The 16,643-nt window shown below is 41.3% G+C and overlaps 2 protein-coding genes across 2 annotated transcripts in view; both read right to left on the bottom strand.

The window, feature by feature from the left end:
- Nucleotides 1-16,643, bottom strand: part of LOC146863354 (uncharacterized) — a 237,333-nt gene that overhangs the window by 185,785 nt on the left and 34,905 nt on the right. The gene's annotated exons all lie outside the window — the stretch shown is intronic.
- On the bottom strand, nucleotides 11,492-16,175 carry LOC146863355 (C-X-C chemokine receptor GPR25-like). The gene has a single exon (XM_085643359.1). The coding sequence runs from the start codon at nucleotides 16,162-16,164 to the stop codon at nucleotides 15,067-15,069; it is 1,098 nt and encodes a 365-aa protein (XP_085499485.1). The 5' UTR covers nucleotides 16,165-16,175; the 3' UTR covers nucleotides 11,492-15,066.

Consider the following 16,643-nt stretch of genomic DNA (forward strand, 5'->3'; position numbering starts at 1 on the left):
CCATCAAGCCACTAAGCTTTCTGCCACCTGCTTTGGACTAATGCGGATGCTTAGGAAGATTCTTCCCTTGCTACCTTTCCAAGCTAGGAGAATCATGGTGCAGGCCTTGATTCTATCGCGCCTGGACTACGGGAATGCTCTCTATTTAGGTGCCCCCTAGTCCACTCTTCACAAACTCCAAGTGATCCAAAACTGTGCGGCGCGACTACTGCTCCAGATCCAATGTAGACACACCGCTAGACCTGCCCTGAGACACCTCCACTGGCTGCCCATACAAGCCAGGATCCACTTTAAGGCCTTATGTCTGGCTCACAAGGCCCTATGTAAATCAGGACCCCCCATACTTCAATCCTTGATTACTCCCTATCATCCCGCCAGAACCCTCCGCTCCAGTTCTGCCTTCCTTGCCACCCCCAGAAAAGTCCGAAGATCTAGATGGGGCGGGCGCTCATTCCCTCTAAATGCCTCCAACCTTTGGAACACCCTACCCTCTATTCTTTGGGGAGAACCCGATCTGCTGACATTCCGGAAACTTCACAAAGCCCATCTTTTCCTCTCAGCCCAATAGTGCAAGCCCCTCGCTCACAGTTCTCGGCCCCGCAAAGCGCTAGGAGGCCTCAGGGTAGCTATGCGCTATATAAATCCAACTTCATTCATTCATTCATTCTGCAATGTATCTGTGGTAAAGCGCTCCGATACCCTCAGGTCAGGCCAGCGCTATATACATCTTCTTAAATAAAATAAGAACATAGCCTGGTAAATTGAGATCCCTGAACATACCTCTTTTCACAGGACTGAAAGTGTAGTACATGAAAATATATAAATCAACATTCATTATATATTTTTTTTACAAAAGGAATTCCAGTTGAGAATGAGAAAATAATTTTTATTTTTCCAATTTTTTCTGCTTGGTTCCGTTAGTTACACATTATTATTACCTCTTTACTTATGTTCAGAGCACAGCCGACACGTTTCGCCAGCCTATGACATGCAACCTTGGAGATTTCGAGAGTGTCAATGAGGATAATTGCTAACACAGTTATGGGTAAATGCGCGGATAGTTACAAAATGTATATCATATTTTATTGTTGTGATTTTTGGTGTAAAACTTCCTGTGTGAGCCACTGCAAAGCATAAACGAATGCACAAGTGTATTTTGTAAAGGAGCAGGTGGGTGAGTGTCATCTTACATATGTGTAAGTAAGTCCTCGTCAAAGAAGTTGAGGGGGAAAAAAACGGAAAAATAAAACAAGAATGTAGATTCTTCTAGTAAGCGAGGGAGGAGGAGCAAATGGCTGCATTTAAAAAAGTAGTAGACCCATTTCTTTCTAGACCTGTTTGTGCAGGAATTGCAATTATAAGTGTTGCGATGCTTAGCACATCTGGTAATTACTGGGCGGGAAAAAGATTGCAAACTTTTTTAAATTTCACCAGGTTGAACCAGGCAGAATTTAAAGATGGAAAAACATCTAGTAAATACTGGGCTACTAATCTGTAATTATCGCACCCAGTATATTTATCTAGTGTGATAACTATCACACCAAACACTGGGCCGCTCGTAATGGGCGCCTATATCTACTAGCCAAGTAGGTGAGACCCCAGAACTGAGAATTGGCTCACGTGGTCAATGAGTCTTATGCAGAACATGTAATCACGTTTGAATCCTAGTAAAGCAGCTTAATTGTTGTAGAGATAAATGTGTGAGCTGAAGGTGAGAAGTTCCAGTCTTGGTAAAGTTTCTTAATGCTTTATGCACCCACTGTCAAGTCCTGCGTGCAGTGCAATGGGGATGTTTGAATTCCTACAGAACTTCAAACTCCAAGGAACCTTTGTTCTTGGGTGCCATATATATACAGTTATTAATAGTCTAATCAATCACCTGAACCTAAAGTATGTCACAAATGCTGTTCATTTAGGGGACATCTGGTTGCCTTCTGTGTAGACAGCTTGCAGTAGATCTTCATCAATCTCTGGTCTAGATTATTGTTCTACACGCATTTTTTACCAAAGAAACTGGAGTCCGTTTTCTCTTCTTTGAAGTTTCCGTATATGAAGGAGCTGTGAAGTTGGAAATAATTGTTATATATTATCTACTGGCATAGTTAGGACCACGTTTCCATAGGAAATCCGCAACATTCTATTTTGAATAACTTTGGCGCCGGTCGACGAATCCTCGCGAATTTTTCAAAATAGGTGGGGCGCTACGCTCCGCTCCTTCCCTGAAAGTCTCGGGGGGATTCGTCAAGCGGGGGCTGAGATAAAAGGGGGGTCCCAAAACGCTTTTTTCCCTTGCATTTTTCCATAGGACCTTTAGACAGGGCTACAGCCCGAACGGCTGAACAGAATTACTAGAAATTTGGCAGAGAGGTAGTCCTCAGGTCAAGGAAGTGCCTTTTGTAGGTTTGGTGTAAATCTGTTCAGTAGATTCTGAGAAAATAGCCTTTAAATCAATATATATATCTGAGCCAGCTTACGGTGCGCTTACGGTACGCTTACCGTACGCGTACGGTGGCGTGCGCGAGCGCGATTCTGATTGGCTCTTAGATCTTAGTAAACATTCGAATCGGCCGAAACCAGGAAGCGGCGGCCGCCATTTTCTCTCTCGCACTGAGAGTGATTTCTAATATATACAGTCCAAAAACATGTAAAGGGGCTGTCTAGACAACTCCCACACACACAGCCATGATGAAGGAGTTCCAAAAGACCCCCCAAGGCCAAAAACGCAATTTTAATTTTTTCGGTAATTTCACCGATTACGCTTACCGTACGCGTACGGTAAAAAATTATAAAAAAATTAAAATATCCACACTCTCTCCACCCCGTGTGCAATTGGTGCCCGAAGGGCACCAATTGTGCATAGCTTTTTACACCTGAGATAAACTAAAATATTTAACCCAAAAATAATTTTAAAAAAAATTATCCACACTCTCTCCACCCCGTGTGCAAATGGTGCCCGAAGGGCACCATTTGTGCATGGCTTATAATATATACGAAAAATTAAAATATTACCTTTCAAAACGAAGTGCATCATATGTCCTCCATGTGCGCACGGTGCGCGAAGCGCATCGTGCGTACATGGCCCATCTAGCGTAACGTGGGCACGCGGTGCGCGTAGCGCACCGCGTGCCCACCGTGCGTGCGGAACGAACTGCGTTAAGTGGACGCGCACGCCACAAATGGCGTAAAGTAACTTAGCATTTAAAAAAACGTACAAATTCACTGAAAAAACCATAGGTTTCACACACGTTATAGTTAGGAATTAGCATTTAAAAAACCTTGCAAATTCACTGAAAAAACCATAGGTTTCACACATGTTATAGTTAGCGGAAATTTTACTGATAAAAAACCAATGAAATTCCCCCGTTATAGTTACTGCAGGCAACTATAACTCACGCGACCGCAATCTTCTGCTGATGACATATGTGTCTTTATGAAAAAAAAATATTTGTAATATATGTATAGCTAAAAATGTATGGAAGAAGACATGGGCAAATAAGTGTCTAAATACAGTATTAGCATCAGCAGTGGATTACGGTCGCGTGAGTTATAGTTGCCTGCAGTAACTATAACGGGGGAATTTCATTGGTTTTTTATCAGTAAAATTTCCGCTAACTATAACATGTGTGAAACCTATGGTTTTTTCAGTGAATTATATATATACATATACATAAAAGCCACAAAATTCACGCGTGACCGACTCGATTATGAGGCAGGAAGAATATACACTTTTGCCAAAAAATTTGATTCCGTTAGACGGAAGCAAATTCAAAGTGGGACTGCAACACTACAAGAGGCCTCATGCAGTGAATTGAGCTCCGATACAGGCTCGGAACAGGAGCAGGAACCTGATAGAAGGAAGGGGCAAAGTGATATTCGTCTGGCGGTGACAGATGAATTCCGTTTTTTACAAATGGAACTGCAGACAGAACACCGACCTTCGAGGGGCCGCGGAAGGGGAAGAGGTACAGGAAGAGGAAACAGAGAAGGGGAGGAGAAGGATACAGGAGGAGCACCAGATTGGCAAGCAAAACGCTCAATGCGCTCGAACATGAAAAAATCAACAAAGTAACCTCAAACAAGACCATTATAAATCTGAGCACCATTAATCTAACAACAGAAGAGCAATCTGTGTTGGAATTAGGGTTATCATACTGTGATGATAATGAATTCAATTATCCCCATAGTAGAATGGACTTGTACCAGTACGTGCGAAAATTAAAACTTGCCAAAATGTTTGCGAATAAACGACCTGACAGAACCCCTACAGATCAGTCACAAACTATTCAAACTACGAATTCGAGTGGCTTAAATACCTTGGATGCTGCAATTCTTGGCGATTTAATGGAACTGTGTAATGTAAATGACTGTCCTTCCATAGACTCTTCGCAGACAGGAACTCTGAATGAAGGAGACACATTCGGATTATTGAGTAGTGACCACACACCGTTTCGACCACGATCTAAATTCTTGCCACAAACAGCGCAAGATAATTTGGACATTTTCTCTGAAAACGTGACGAGGGATCTGAAATTACTGTATAGTAACTTAGCGGATCAGAAAAAGAAAAGAGACCCTCAAAAAGAAATCATACAGCAAACGGTGGAGAAATTGATTAAAGATGATGGTGTGTTGGTGAAACCCTCCGATAAAGGAGGAAATGTTGTATTATGGGGACGAGAATTATATAAGAAAGAAGCCCTTACTCAATTAAATAATACTGAATGTTATAAAAGGATTGACATGCGAGAGTTTACTTTGGTGAAAGAAAAATACCATGCTAGATTAGATGTTTGGAAGGCAGAGGATTTATTGAACTGGGATGAGTACAAATTTATAAGACAAAATAATCCAATTCTCCCAGTTTTTTATATGCTCCCCAAAGTCCACAAGAGTGTGGCTTCACCACCAGGAAGACCCATCATTTCCTCTTTTGGAAGCCTCTTTGAAAATACCTCAAAATATATAGATTACTTTTTAAACCCTATAGTTAAGACCTTGACCTCTTATATTAAGGATTCTACTGATTTTTTAAAATGTATTTACGATATAAGATGGGATGAAAACAGTATGGTGTTATTAACGCTTGACATTGCTACTCTGTATACGAGTATACGACATACTGAGGGTTTGAGAGCAACTGAATTTTATCTAAACAGGAGGCCTCTGAGGTTTTTTAAACAAAATGAAATGATTTTAGAAATGATGCAATGGTGTTTAACCAAAAATATGTTTTTGTTCGTGGAAGAAATGTTCCAACAGGAACAAGGAACAGCGATGGGCACCTGCTTCGCCCCCAGCTATGCCAGTCTACATCTGGGCTGGTGGGAGGAGCAGGTGCTCAGAGGCCCACACTTAGAACATTGGAGTAATAACATACTTTTGTGGGTGCGATTTATCGATGATGTTTTTGTGCTGTGGGAGGGCACGGAAGCATCAATTGAGGTATTTATTAACGAGATAAATTGTAACACCCTCAACTTGAAATTCACTGGACAACACAGTAAATCCTGTATAGATTTTTTGGACATAAGAGTAAAGGCTGCTGAGGGAAAACTAGAAACTACTGTTTTTAGGAAGCCCACCTCAGGCAATACAATTTTACATGCGGAGAGCGCTCATCCAGCCCCGTTAATTAGAAGTATTCCCTTTGGTGAGTTTTATAGAGCCAGAAGAACATGTAGCAGCCTTGAGGAATACATAAGAATTGAGGAGGAAATGAGCGAAAGATTCCTACAGAGAGGCTACCCACAGGATATAATAGAAGGGGCAGCCTCAAAAGCAAGAAAACTAGATAGGAAAAAGGTTTTATTTGAACCCTCGAAAACTGAACAGAAAAAGAAAAAGAGGAATCTGGGACAAGGACAAAGTGATTGTAGATTTATTACTACATTCAATAGGAATCACAAAGAAGTCAGAATGATTTTAAACAAACACTGGCATCTTGTGAAGAACGATCCAATACTAGGTCTGAATATGAAAAAGCATCCTGAGATTACCTTTCGCAAATCTAAATCATTGAAGGATCGAATTGTAAACAGTGAATACATTGAAAGTAAGAAATTGGGACCGCCTACTTGGTTGACACGGAAAATGGGTTTTAGGAAATGTTTTAAATGTAAGGCGTGCCAGCATGGAGTGAATTGGACGCATTTTAAAACATCTTTTAATAAAACCATTAAAATCAGAGGCTTTTTAACGTATAGATCCAGTTTTGTGGTTTATGCCTTACAGTGCCCCTGCCAAAAGATGTATATAGGGAGTACCACCTTACCAGTGTTCCAACGAGTACTGCAACACAGAAGAGCGATTGTAAATAAGGATAGAACGTATCCAATCGTAAGACATTTTGAAAGGTGCCATCAGAGTGATCCAATAGGCCTACAATACAGTTGTATTGCAGAAATCCCAAAGAAAAAACGAGGAGGGGATCGAGAGAAGGAACTCCGCAAATTAGAAACTTATTATATTTTGGAGTTCGACTGCAAAGAACCACAGGGTTTGAATGTGGATGAAGATCTACACACGTGTCTGTATTAAGAAATGAAATAGTTGCTAATAAAAATGTATAGTCAAAGTAACTGAAAAAGTTCAATGAAACTCCGACTTGAATTAATATCAAAATAAGAGATGCCGTTTATTCAATGAATTATTCGTTTTTGAGAGGATGCTATACAAATTTTATGGTAGTCAGGTAGGAGATTGTATATACATCAAAAACCTTTTTTTAACCTTTTAAAAGTTTACACTGATTTACTTGAAGCACTAGCACTTTATTAAATTAGATTAATAGAGATAATTTGTTTACATGGAAAGCACTAGCACTTTGTAAACAGAGAAGGTATATGCACTGGCACTTTATTTGAAATCAAGTGTAAATGTTTACATCAACAAGCACTAGCACTTTATAAACAAATCAAGATAATCGTCAGTACTTGCGATTAGTCTTTTAAAAAAAGGTTGAGAAATTGAAAAATTTCAAGGTTTTGACTTTTGTATATAGAAATCAATTGAGGATTAAGAAATTGCATGTAGAAATAATTGCAAGCAATTTACGCCAATGAAAATGTTATGTTGGAATAACTATTCATAATGTCATTGTAATGATTGAGTGCAAGGCATTGAAATGGAAAGACGTTCCAAAATGGCGGGAGCTTTTGACCTACCGTTTACCATGGTTGATAAAATAATCTGATAGCCCCTCTTTTATGTTTTGTATGTCACATGTCTGTTTTAAAAAGAGGAACAAATGTTTTTTTCATTATCGTGAACAAGGTGGCGAGAGGCCATCGAAACGCGTTGATGTGAACTCATCAATAAAAAGCCGAATGAAACAATTCCCCTGGGAGTGCAGTGTGGTTTTTGCTGAAAACAACTTGAACCGTATGCTGAATATACATATACATATATATATATAAAAAGTATGTCTTTTTCTTACCTGAGGTTCAATTATGTACTTACGTGGGAGAATATAGCTCTCATGATCAAGAAATTGTGTATTTAATTTGAGAAAATCAACATAAATTGTAGATAATATGGGATCATCCAAATAAAAAAATAGCCTGAAATGCATATGAAATTAGAACTAATACAGACTAGTAGTGCTTTCAGAAGGTATATTCTCTGTGCAGATATTTGACAGTACATTTAGGTGTCACAAATAATAACAATGTAGGCGCTGTCTTTGACAGCTCTAACTCAACATAGTTCTGTCTAGTGCTGTAAGCAAATGGTAGATGGAAGGTGCAGTGCACCCTTAGGAGACAATCAGCACAGATAATTTGTGGATTGTTTATTTCAGGTGTAGGCATCTAAATATTAATAATGAAACTAGTGTCTTATTCCACAGCATTGGCAAAACAGCACAAAAACGTGTCTGCTACTCTGCTGCTGCCTGTCATGTCATTCTGTAGGCAAGCACACGCTCACCACACATGTGCATGCCTACAAAATAATATGAGTGCCAATTTCCTTTTTTTATTTCCCAAACCACTGACATTTTTGAGAATCTTTTTAAATAGCTCAAGTTAGAAAAATACCATTTTGAAACAGTTTTGAGCCAAAGAAGAGTACAATTGAGTTGTTTCTTGAACACTATTGAATTAAGCATTGACTTTGAAAACATGCATCAAACGCTAATGTAATGATACAATTCAGGTCCCCCACAAAGGACCCATTTAAAAGGGTAACATAAGTACGGCTAAGAAATCACGAAAAGCCCAGCTTAGAGAAATAATTGTAAATGTATTTTCTTATCTGCTTCAAGAAGTTAATTTAAATTTGGGCCTGGGGGTATTTTTCTGTCTCCAAGCTTTTTCTAGAATTCTCAAAAATACCTGTCTGATTTTAAACTAGCAGTAAAACATTTACAGGTGACCTATGTAGGTTTATTACAAATAGGGATGTGAGGTGCCTAATCACCTGAAAGAGTGGTGATAACTTTATGAAAATGTTCAAACTTCTTCACTATGCTCAACCTCTTTAGTCTATCATGAAAGTACTGCCCAGGAGCACTTGAACATTGTCAGGTAGTAGCCCAGCTCTTCTGGAGTAACTAGATTTCTTTTCCAGGTTCCAACTAAGGGGCCGATTACGATGTAGTTAGTAAAGCCTTCTAGACTACTCTGTTCCGGAAAGCTTTCCGTATGAATCGCACTCCGGAGACCCACCGACAATTACGATGTGTCCGTATATCAACGGACTCATTCACCAACCGATTACGATGTGTCTGTATGTCTATGGAATGGGTCGGTCGGACTCCCATTGAATTCAATGGGAGCCTGTATACCCAATGGGAGACTGTATACCCAATGGGAACACAGGCTTCCATTGAAAAAAGGGGTTGCTGGGGAAAAACGTGCACCCTGTGACACACTGTGCATGCATGGAAAGGGGGGACCCATGGGTACCCTGCCGCGACTGATTCTGAGGACCCCGGCTGAAGGGGGGCCTGCTATGGGCCCCCAAAGTCAGATTCCAACATCCGTTTCATCTCAGCAAAACAGAGTCGGTAAAGCTGTTCGAATCGGTCATCGTACTCGCTCGTGCAGAAACCGCCCCCATTGAGCTGCACGATTCGGCTGCGAACGAGTTGGACTGCCTGTATCGCGTTCGGTATTGATTCGGTCAGCACAGACAGCTTCCTCGCATCGTACTTGGTCATCCAGAAAGGTGGACGATTCTTTCGGACACATAGGCTACGAATCTGATTCGCTTAATCCGAATCCAGTTTGGAGCCTTTCCTAATGACATCGTAATCGACCCCTAAGTGGTACACCATGTGTCATCCTCATTTGCAGTAACTTTCAAAATAATTTTAAAATCAATTTAAAAACATGGTCAGTCAATGGGAAAAGAACCCACTGATCACTTTTGTGAAATCTGGGAAGCTAAAAACTGAATTTAGAGTAAGGCCATCTAAATGAGTCGATCCTGTTTAAACCTACATTTGCATTACATGATTTCAGGATTTCACACTCACAAGCAAAGTATGCGCTGGTTTGTTGTCCAAGCCATCACTTCACGTATTGAAATCGAGAGCAACAATCTGCTCGGGGAAAAAAAGTCTGGACATGAATGACCAAATCGAAAGAGTCAAAATAATCCAATGATGTTGAAGGACGTTAGTACGATAAAATTATTCAACCAATACGGTTGCCTTTCATGCATCCAACAGACAGCAATACAGTTTCACAACTCGAGATTTGTTCACAGCTTTTGTTCAATATATTTAGGACTTTATGATAAATGATTGCAACCACACTACCTTCTTCATGCTCATGGACACATCTGGAAATGTTAAGATTTGTAGGAGCCAGATTCTCAAACCAATGGTAGTCACTTGACCATTGAGTTTGTCTGAGCAAGAAGAGGTCAGTCTTCAGAGCATTAACCAAATGCTAGTTTTCAACTACTCACCTGCCATTCAGAGATCCCGCATTTATGTTGGGTTGATTTGAGCTCACTTGTTGTATATTGGATTCTCCTTTCTTCATTGGATTCGGATGGTAGACATGCTCACCATGTGGAGAATTGCCATCACAGGATCAAATAAATATTCTAACGAGATCTTACTGTCATTGACTTGTCCTGAGCTAATATGAGGGAAGTGTCTGCCCACTGGCTGGTACTGGAGCGGATGTGCGCTCCACCATTGTGCCCTCTGCATGTGCCCGATGTGCTGAAGCTTAAATAGTGTGCTCGGAGGCACATTATCTCAAAAAGCAGAAACTAGACTATTGTATCTTAGAGTGTGCTCAATATCCAAAACTGGCCACAATGGACGAGATCCACAATCAAGTGCAAATATGCACATACAACTGATTTCAAGGAGGTGTGACCACGTGAATGAGATAAAAGAAATCCCAAGGCACATTCCCTAAAAGCACAGGACGAGAAAACTGTTAAGAGGAGGGATCGGCAGTAAGACTCCCTGTTAGTATGTAATAACACAGGAGAAGTACATTAAAACATTCAAATACAAGAAATAACATTCAATTCAAATTGCAGTCTTGCACCAATGCAGTGTACAAACATCGGTTTTGTTTACTTTCATATGTCTTTTAACTTTTCTTATTTTGGAATAATCAGAGTAAGCGGATGTTAGAATTGTAATGCTTTATTGGTGTCATTTGTAATACAACAAAAAAACATTTCCTTTCAAAAATTATTTCAAAAAACAAATGCTTGATTATTAGATACATTTTGTTAGAAAATCATATAAACTAGAAAAGGACTTTTTAAGTAAGGCGATTTCAATGACAATATAAGTGCTAGGGTATCACTGTAAAGTGAGATCGAAAACACGAATGATGTTTTATTTAATCCTCATACTACACAAGGTCTAATGTAGCAGGTGTGCGAGGTGCTTGCTGGTCAATTCTTGTTGCTAGTGAGTGACTGATGCTGTAGCCAGAATAGGTATGGGTGATATCTTTGTTTTTAATGGATGGCCCTTGGCAACAACAGCATCTCATACTATTAGAGAGCGAAAGAGCTCTCTCCATGTCGGTCTGTGCTTCAATCACAAAGGCACAAAGACATCTCTGCTGAATGGAAAGTGTGATGCCACCCGCAGCTCCGGCAGTGCACTTGGGGGCATATCAACAACAACCGGCGATAATTATCGCTGAGCGCACTTAGTGCTCTGGTAATTATCGCCGGCTAGCGCCGATTTTTATCGCTGAGATAGCGTGCTATTAGCAACGCTTATCTCATCGGCGATAAAAATCCTAGCGCTAACTGGCTAACGTGAGATTATCGCTGGAAACCCAGCGATAATCTCACGTTAGCTTGTTGATAGGGACTCACAAACTTAGCCATGATATCCTCCTTCCATAGGATACCATGGCTAAGTCAGTCCTGAAGCAGGTGTTAGGAAAGTAGCGATAACAGGTGCTATAGCTACTTTTCCTGACGCTATGCTTCATAGCGTGGGGCTTGATGATAGGAGAAATGTCGCTTAGCGACATTTCTCCTATCATGTCAGGTCAGGAACACCCACTTTGCATCTCATTAGAGATGCAAAGCTGGGCGTTAGAAATCCCTACGCTAAAGCAAGGTTTCAAGCGTTAGCGTGACCTTGCTAATATAGCGATTTATTATCGCCTCGTTGTAAATATGCCCCTTAGTGCGCTCACTTGGGCGAGGAATGAGAGTCAAGAGCACTTCGGTTGTATTAGGATGTAGGTACCAAAGTTTACTTCTGGAGAACATAATGCAGGCACAATAACACATCACATTAATCCTTGCTCAGTATGAACATCTTTAGACAGGTATCAGCTTCGAAAATTGAATGTACACACATTTCCACATCCCCTTGAGGCAGGCAGGGTCGAAGGGCGTGGTCAACAAGGATTACATGAAAACAAGAGAAATGTTATTAAATATTAAGGCAACGTTCACAGGAATGGCACATTCAATCTTTATAAGGCACACACCAGGGAAACCTTTAGTGCATTTTCGCTGCCGGGCACACCGTCCCGATTTGGGCAGGCTTTAAGAAACATCATGGGCGCCAGAGGCAGTGTTAGAATTTCCTGACCACCAGCAAGTCGGTTCCCCTCTAACTAGCCCCATACCTCTCTGGAACAGGCTCTGGTTGAACTCAAGGGCACTGTGGCATTTGAGTACCAATCTTTAGCGTTTCTCGATCCAAATCAACCTTGGGAGTGGGCAGGTGTGATTCACCAATATGTACATCACTGGCTTCGAGGGACAAAGAAGGCAACCGTCCCTCACCATCCCGTTCCAAAGACCACTTGTGGTTGGCTGGTCCTCCCAGCTGCAAGTCTTATGGGGAAGCAAAGGATGTTGGGAAACCCCGCATGCGAGGGGGCATTAGCCCAGCTCATGCAAAACAGATGGCCCTCCATCCTGCACCATGAATCGACCAATGATGCCCCAATAGCGGGGGATGGCTGGGGGTCTTGAGCCATCAGTGCACCATTCAGAAACACTCCGGTAGTATGAGCCCCACACGAGCACAGGTGCACAAAGTTGAGTGAACATTAATGATTCTTGCTTAGCAGCAGCCTCTACTCCTCTAACATTGGGCCAACGACCACAGGTCATTTGGCACACCTCAATCCTTGCACGTAGAACCTTCAGCCACTTCTTGGCGCTCTAGACATGTATTTTCAGAGTACGTCTCCATCAGTGCTCCTTAGCCAGGCATAAGGAAGTCTCTGCTGGTCAAAAAATGTTCTGCTAAGACGCAACACGGTATCTGCACCTCAGCCTAGCATTTGGAAATCTGTCACCCTAAACATGTAACATCAACTCACAGCTGTGTCAGAGGACCTCACCTGGCATGCAGAAGTCGCAGCCACTCCAAACATGTAATATGAGTTAACAGCAACGTCAATGTACCCTCATCGTTGCATGTGGGTATCTCTTCCACCTAACATGCAGTACCCCCACACAGCTCTGATGGTAAACCTCTGCGTGGGAGGTGGAAACCATTGCTACTCCACAGATGTAATATAAACACACAGCTCCGCCAGTGCATGTCAAGTCATGCATGGGGAAAAATATTCTTCTCCAATAGGAGGATCCTCACGTACACAACATGCACACGTACATGTCAACACGTGCACTAATAAACACATGCTCCCACAATATGGATGCAGGGCTGATACTCTTTGGAACTTTCTTTCAAATGAGGTAAAAGCCAGATACAGAGGCAGAAATGCACACATTCACATAACGACCCACCACACAATGTATGCTATGCTTTGTCAAGCGGCGCACACAAAGAAATTACTTGGTTGCATTTATTTAAAAATATAACAAAAAGGTATGCACAAGGATTTTAGGAGGTGGCAATGCTTATACAAAGCTACATTTGCTGACCGCTCACCAAGTGCCCCTCAGCTGGAAGTTTCCCTTTTGATTAATTAGCAATCAGCATTTTAGTTTCAAGTACCCTTAAATTCAACAGATCACACTAAAACACAGAAATTAAACCAAAACTTCTTAAAATTGATTACAAATAACCCTAATAGCTACAAATAGAAATAGAAAGATTCTTCCTGCTTCATAAAATGGATGTAATTCCAGAAACCTCTCAAAAATATTTATAAATTTTACAAAATGTCTTCAAACGTCCCTAATATGGCATCACCTCAAATCTTCCTGAAATATTTAGTCAGGGAAAAGAGATTTAAAGCGACATCCACCCTAGAATGGATCCAGTCACCCGAGATTCCCAATATACATGTCAATACACATTTAAGTGAATAATGCTTTTAAAGGGGGTTATCACGAAAACTCTTACAAAAATACACACCAATAAAAAACGGAAATTAACACAAAACTCAAACAATATGACTAAACCAGCTCGATTTTCTTGAAATACAGCCAACTACATATTTAAACACTCGATAACTTCTCAAATGTCTACAGTTACTCAGCATCTCACTGGGCTAAATATAAAAGAAAAGATCGACGTAACAAAAAAACAAAAAAAAACAAAAACACGCCTTCTCGCAAATGATCCCAAATATTAATACAATCTTTTGGAATAGGTAAATAATCTTATTTTACCGTTGTTTACTCTAAACCAGTTTTCCAAGCATGGGCTCTTTGAGCATTCTTCATGTGAGGTTCTTATCTAAGCTTACTCTTCTTAGAAGAATACGCTGTTGGCTATATCATAGGGTTGCCTGTCTGTATTTACCAGATGTAAGAGCAAATGGTGTGGAGCTGTAAAAATGTTCAGTAATCCGGTCACCAGCTGTTTTTCCACCCTGCACATTTAAGAAATATCTTCAATATTGCCGTGGAATGCAGTGATGATACTGAGCTTTCCTTGTTTTATTTAGATGTTGTGCCTTGATGCTCCTGGTAAAACCACTAATTACTTCCCATAAGAGCTTAAAATACAGCAGAATCATCATCTGGTAATGGTACTAAAAGAGTTCAGCACTTTCCACTGTTGGTAATCGGGACCATACTGTCTAAACTTTTTTAGGGGTGATCTGCATGTTGACCAGAGTCATTACAACTTTTACCAGCCACCAAATACACCATTGACCATTGTCAGAGTCTCTAAGAGAGAAGATGCATTTCCTATAACCCCTTAAAATATTGTCTGGGCGTGCAATGTGTGATATATTGTTTAAACATGAAGTAAAATAAAGCAATAACTTGCTGTCAGCAAAAACAAGAAGATGTGTCTGGAGAGATCTTAGAAGTGGTTGCCAAGCTCTTAGCTTTTGAGATGTTATCTTTCTCATTAATGTCAGTCAGAAATTACCCAGCTGCCAACTCATAGTTTCCTAAGCCTCACTGGCGTTTTCTAAAATAGTGACCTCCCACGAGGACACGCTTTGGCAGAGGGCTGGCTACAGTAGAGCTAAGAGTTGCTTAGAGAGGCTCTGAGATGTTCTGGGTCAGGGCAAGCAGTGCAAGAAAAAAAATCTCATAAACAAACCCTCCATAATATAAGTCACGCTTTGATTGAAAAATTGTTCATGTTGACTTTAAAGCAAAAGACAGTGGTCAATTTTAAAATCGATCCATTAAAGACAGGCCATCCGCGTCCTCTTTGATGCTAGTCCAGTTTGTTTAGATCCCAGTTGACTTACTCTTGTTAGAAAAGATGCTGAAGCTGTCACTTGGCAGGGAGGATGAGGATCCTATGCTGGGCCTTCTGCCTTTAAACGCTGCCCCTGGAAACAAGGCAAAAGTTTTCTGCAAGACCTGGTACCGGAAGTAACGATCCAGAAAGATGTAAATGATTGGGTTTACACAGCTGTTCATGAAGGCAAAGCCCGCTGTGATGGTCAAAGACCATTTCAAGGAAGTGGTGGTGGAGCAAGACAGAGCAATCCACTCGAGCTTGGAGAAAAGGAAGATGACACTCAAGAGGTTAAAGGGCAGCCAGGAGCAAACGAATGCACCGATGATGGTGAAGATGATCTTCAGCGAGTTCTTTGTGCGCTTGCCCGGATAGACGTGGGTGCTCAGGCGAACCAAGATGGAGCAGTAGCAGAACAATATGGTGGACAAGGGCAGCACAAAGGTGAAGAGAAGCGAGATCAACTTAATGATACAAGCCTCGGTTGACATGTCCTCCATGCAGAAGGTGCTACCGGTATCTTCATTGGTCCAAACCTTCCTGTAGATCAAGGAAGGGATTCCCATCACAAACGATATGGTCCAGACAGCGATGCACGTGGTGAGCACACACTTCCTCGTGCGGACACATCGCGAGTCCAGCAGCTTAACAATGGCCAGATAGCGGTCAACACTCATGCCGGTCAGGAACAGGATACTGGAGCAGCGGTTGACCATGATAACAAAGCTGCTCACCTTGCACAGGGCATTGCCAAAGTACCACTGATTGTCTAATGCTGCCGTCGCAGACCACAAGGGCAGGGTGCAGACGAAGACCAGGTCAGCCAACGCCAGGTTGATCACAAAGGTGTCCACCAGTCTCCTAGGTCCTTGTTTCCTGACCATCAAGACAATCACAAAAATGTTGCCAAGAAAACCAAAAAAGAAGGAAACTGAGTAGAGGATCGGCAGGTAAATATACCCATGGGGCAATTTCACATCTTGGCAGTCCCACATGATGCTGTTCTCATAGTATGAGATGTCTTCATCAGGGTTGTGAGAAGTGATGTCACCGGCCCAATACAGCGGAGAGTGGCTTTCCTCCATTGTGAGCGAAAGGAATCCGATAGCAGCTTTCATGTGTACTTGGTGACAACCGACTTCTCCTTTTAAAGCGGCATGACTTTGTTCTGAAAATCATCTTCAGTTGGCACATCCTCTTGTCACTGGGTGTTGGGTTGAAAGGAGGGGCGACCCGTTCTTTACCCGCAGATTTTCATGGTGATTTTTTTTCCTTGTCAAGGCTATTTTTAGTGTGTGCTTGTCGTTGTTTTCATATTTAAAAAGGGCGCTTAGACCACAGAGTTTACTCTTTGTTGCCAGAGAGTCGGGCGTTCAGTTAGCTTTTTACTTATAACAATGTCTGGAGCAGAGAAGCATACTCTAAAAAAGCAGATTGTACCAATTAAAAGAAAATAAAAATTAGTTGTGGCATTTGCTGCAACAACCTCTCAATCTGTGGAACAGTATATGACGGGTGTTAAGCGAGGCCAAATTAATTCAGCTCATTTTATCAACCTTGGAAG

Source organism: Triturus cristatus, chromosome 2_2, assembly GCF_964204655.1.
Source record: "Triturus cristatus chromosome 2_2, aTriCri1.1, whole genome shotgun sequence".
In the NCBI taxonomy this organism is placed as follows: Eukaryota; Metazoa; Chordata; class Amphibia; order Caudata; family Salamandridae; genus Triturus; species Triturus cristatus.

Bases quoted from the DNA above. Each gene is read 5' to 3' on its own strand.
- LOC146863355 (XM_085643359.1), bottom strand. From the start codon at position 16,164: ATGGAGGAAAGCCACTCTCCGCTGTATTGGGCCGGTGACATCACTTCT.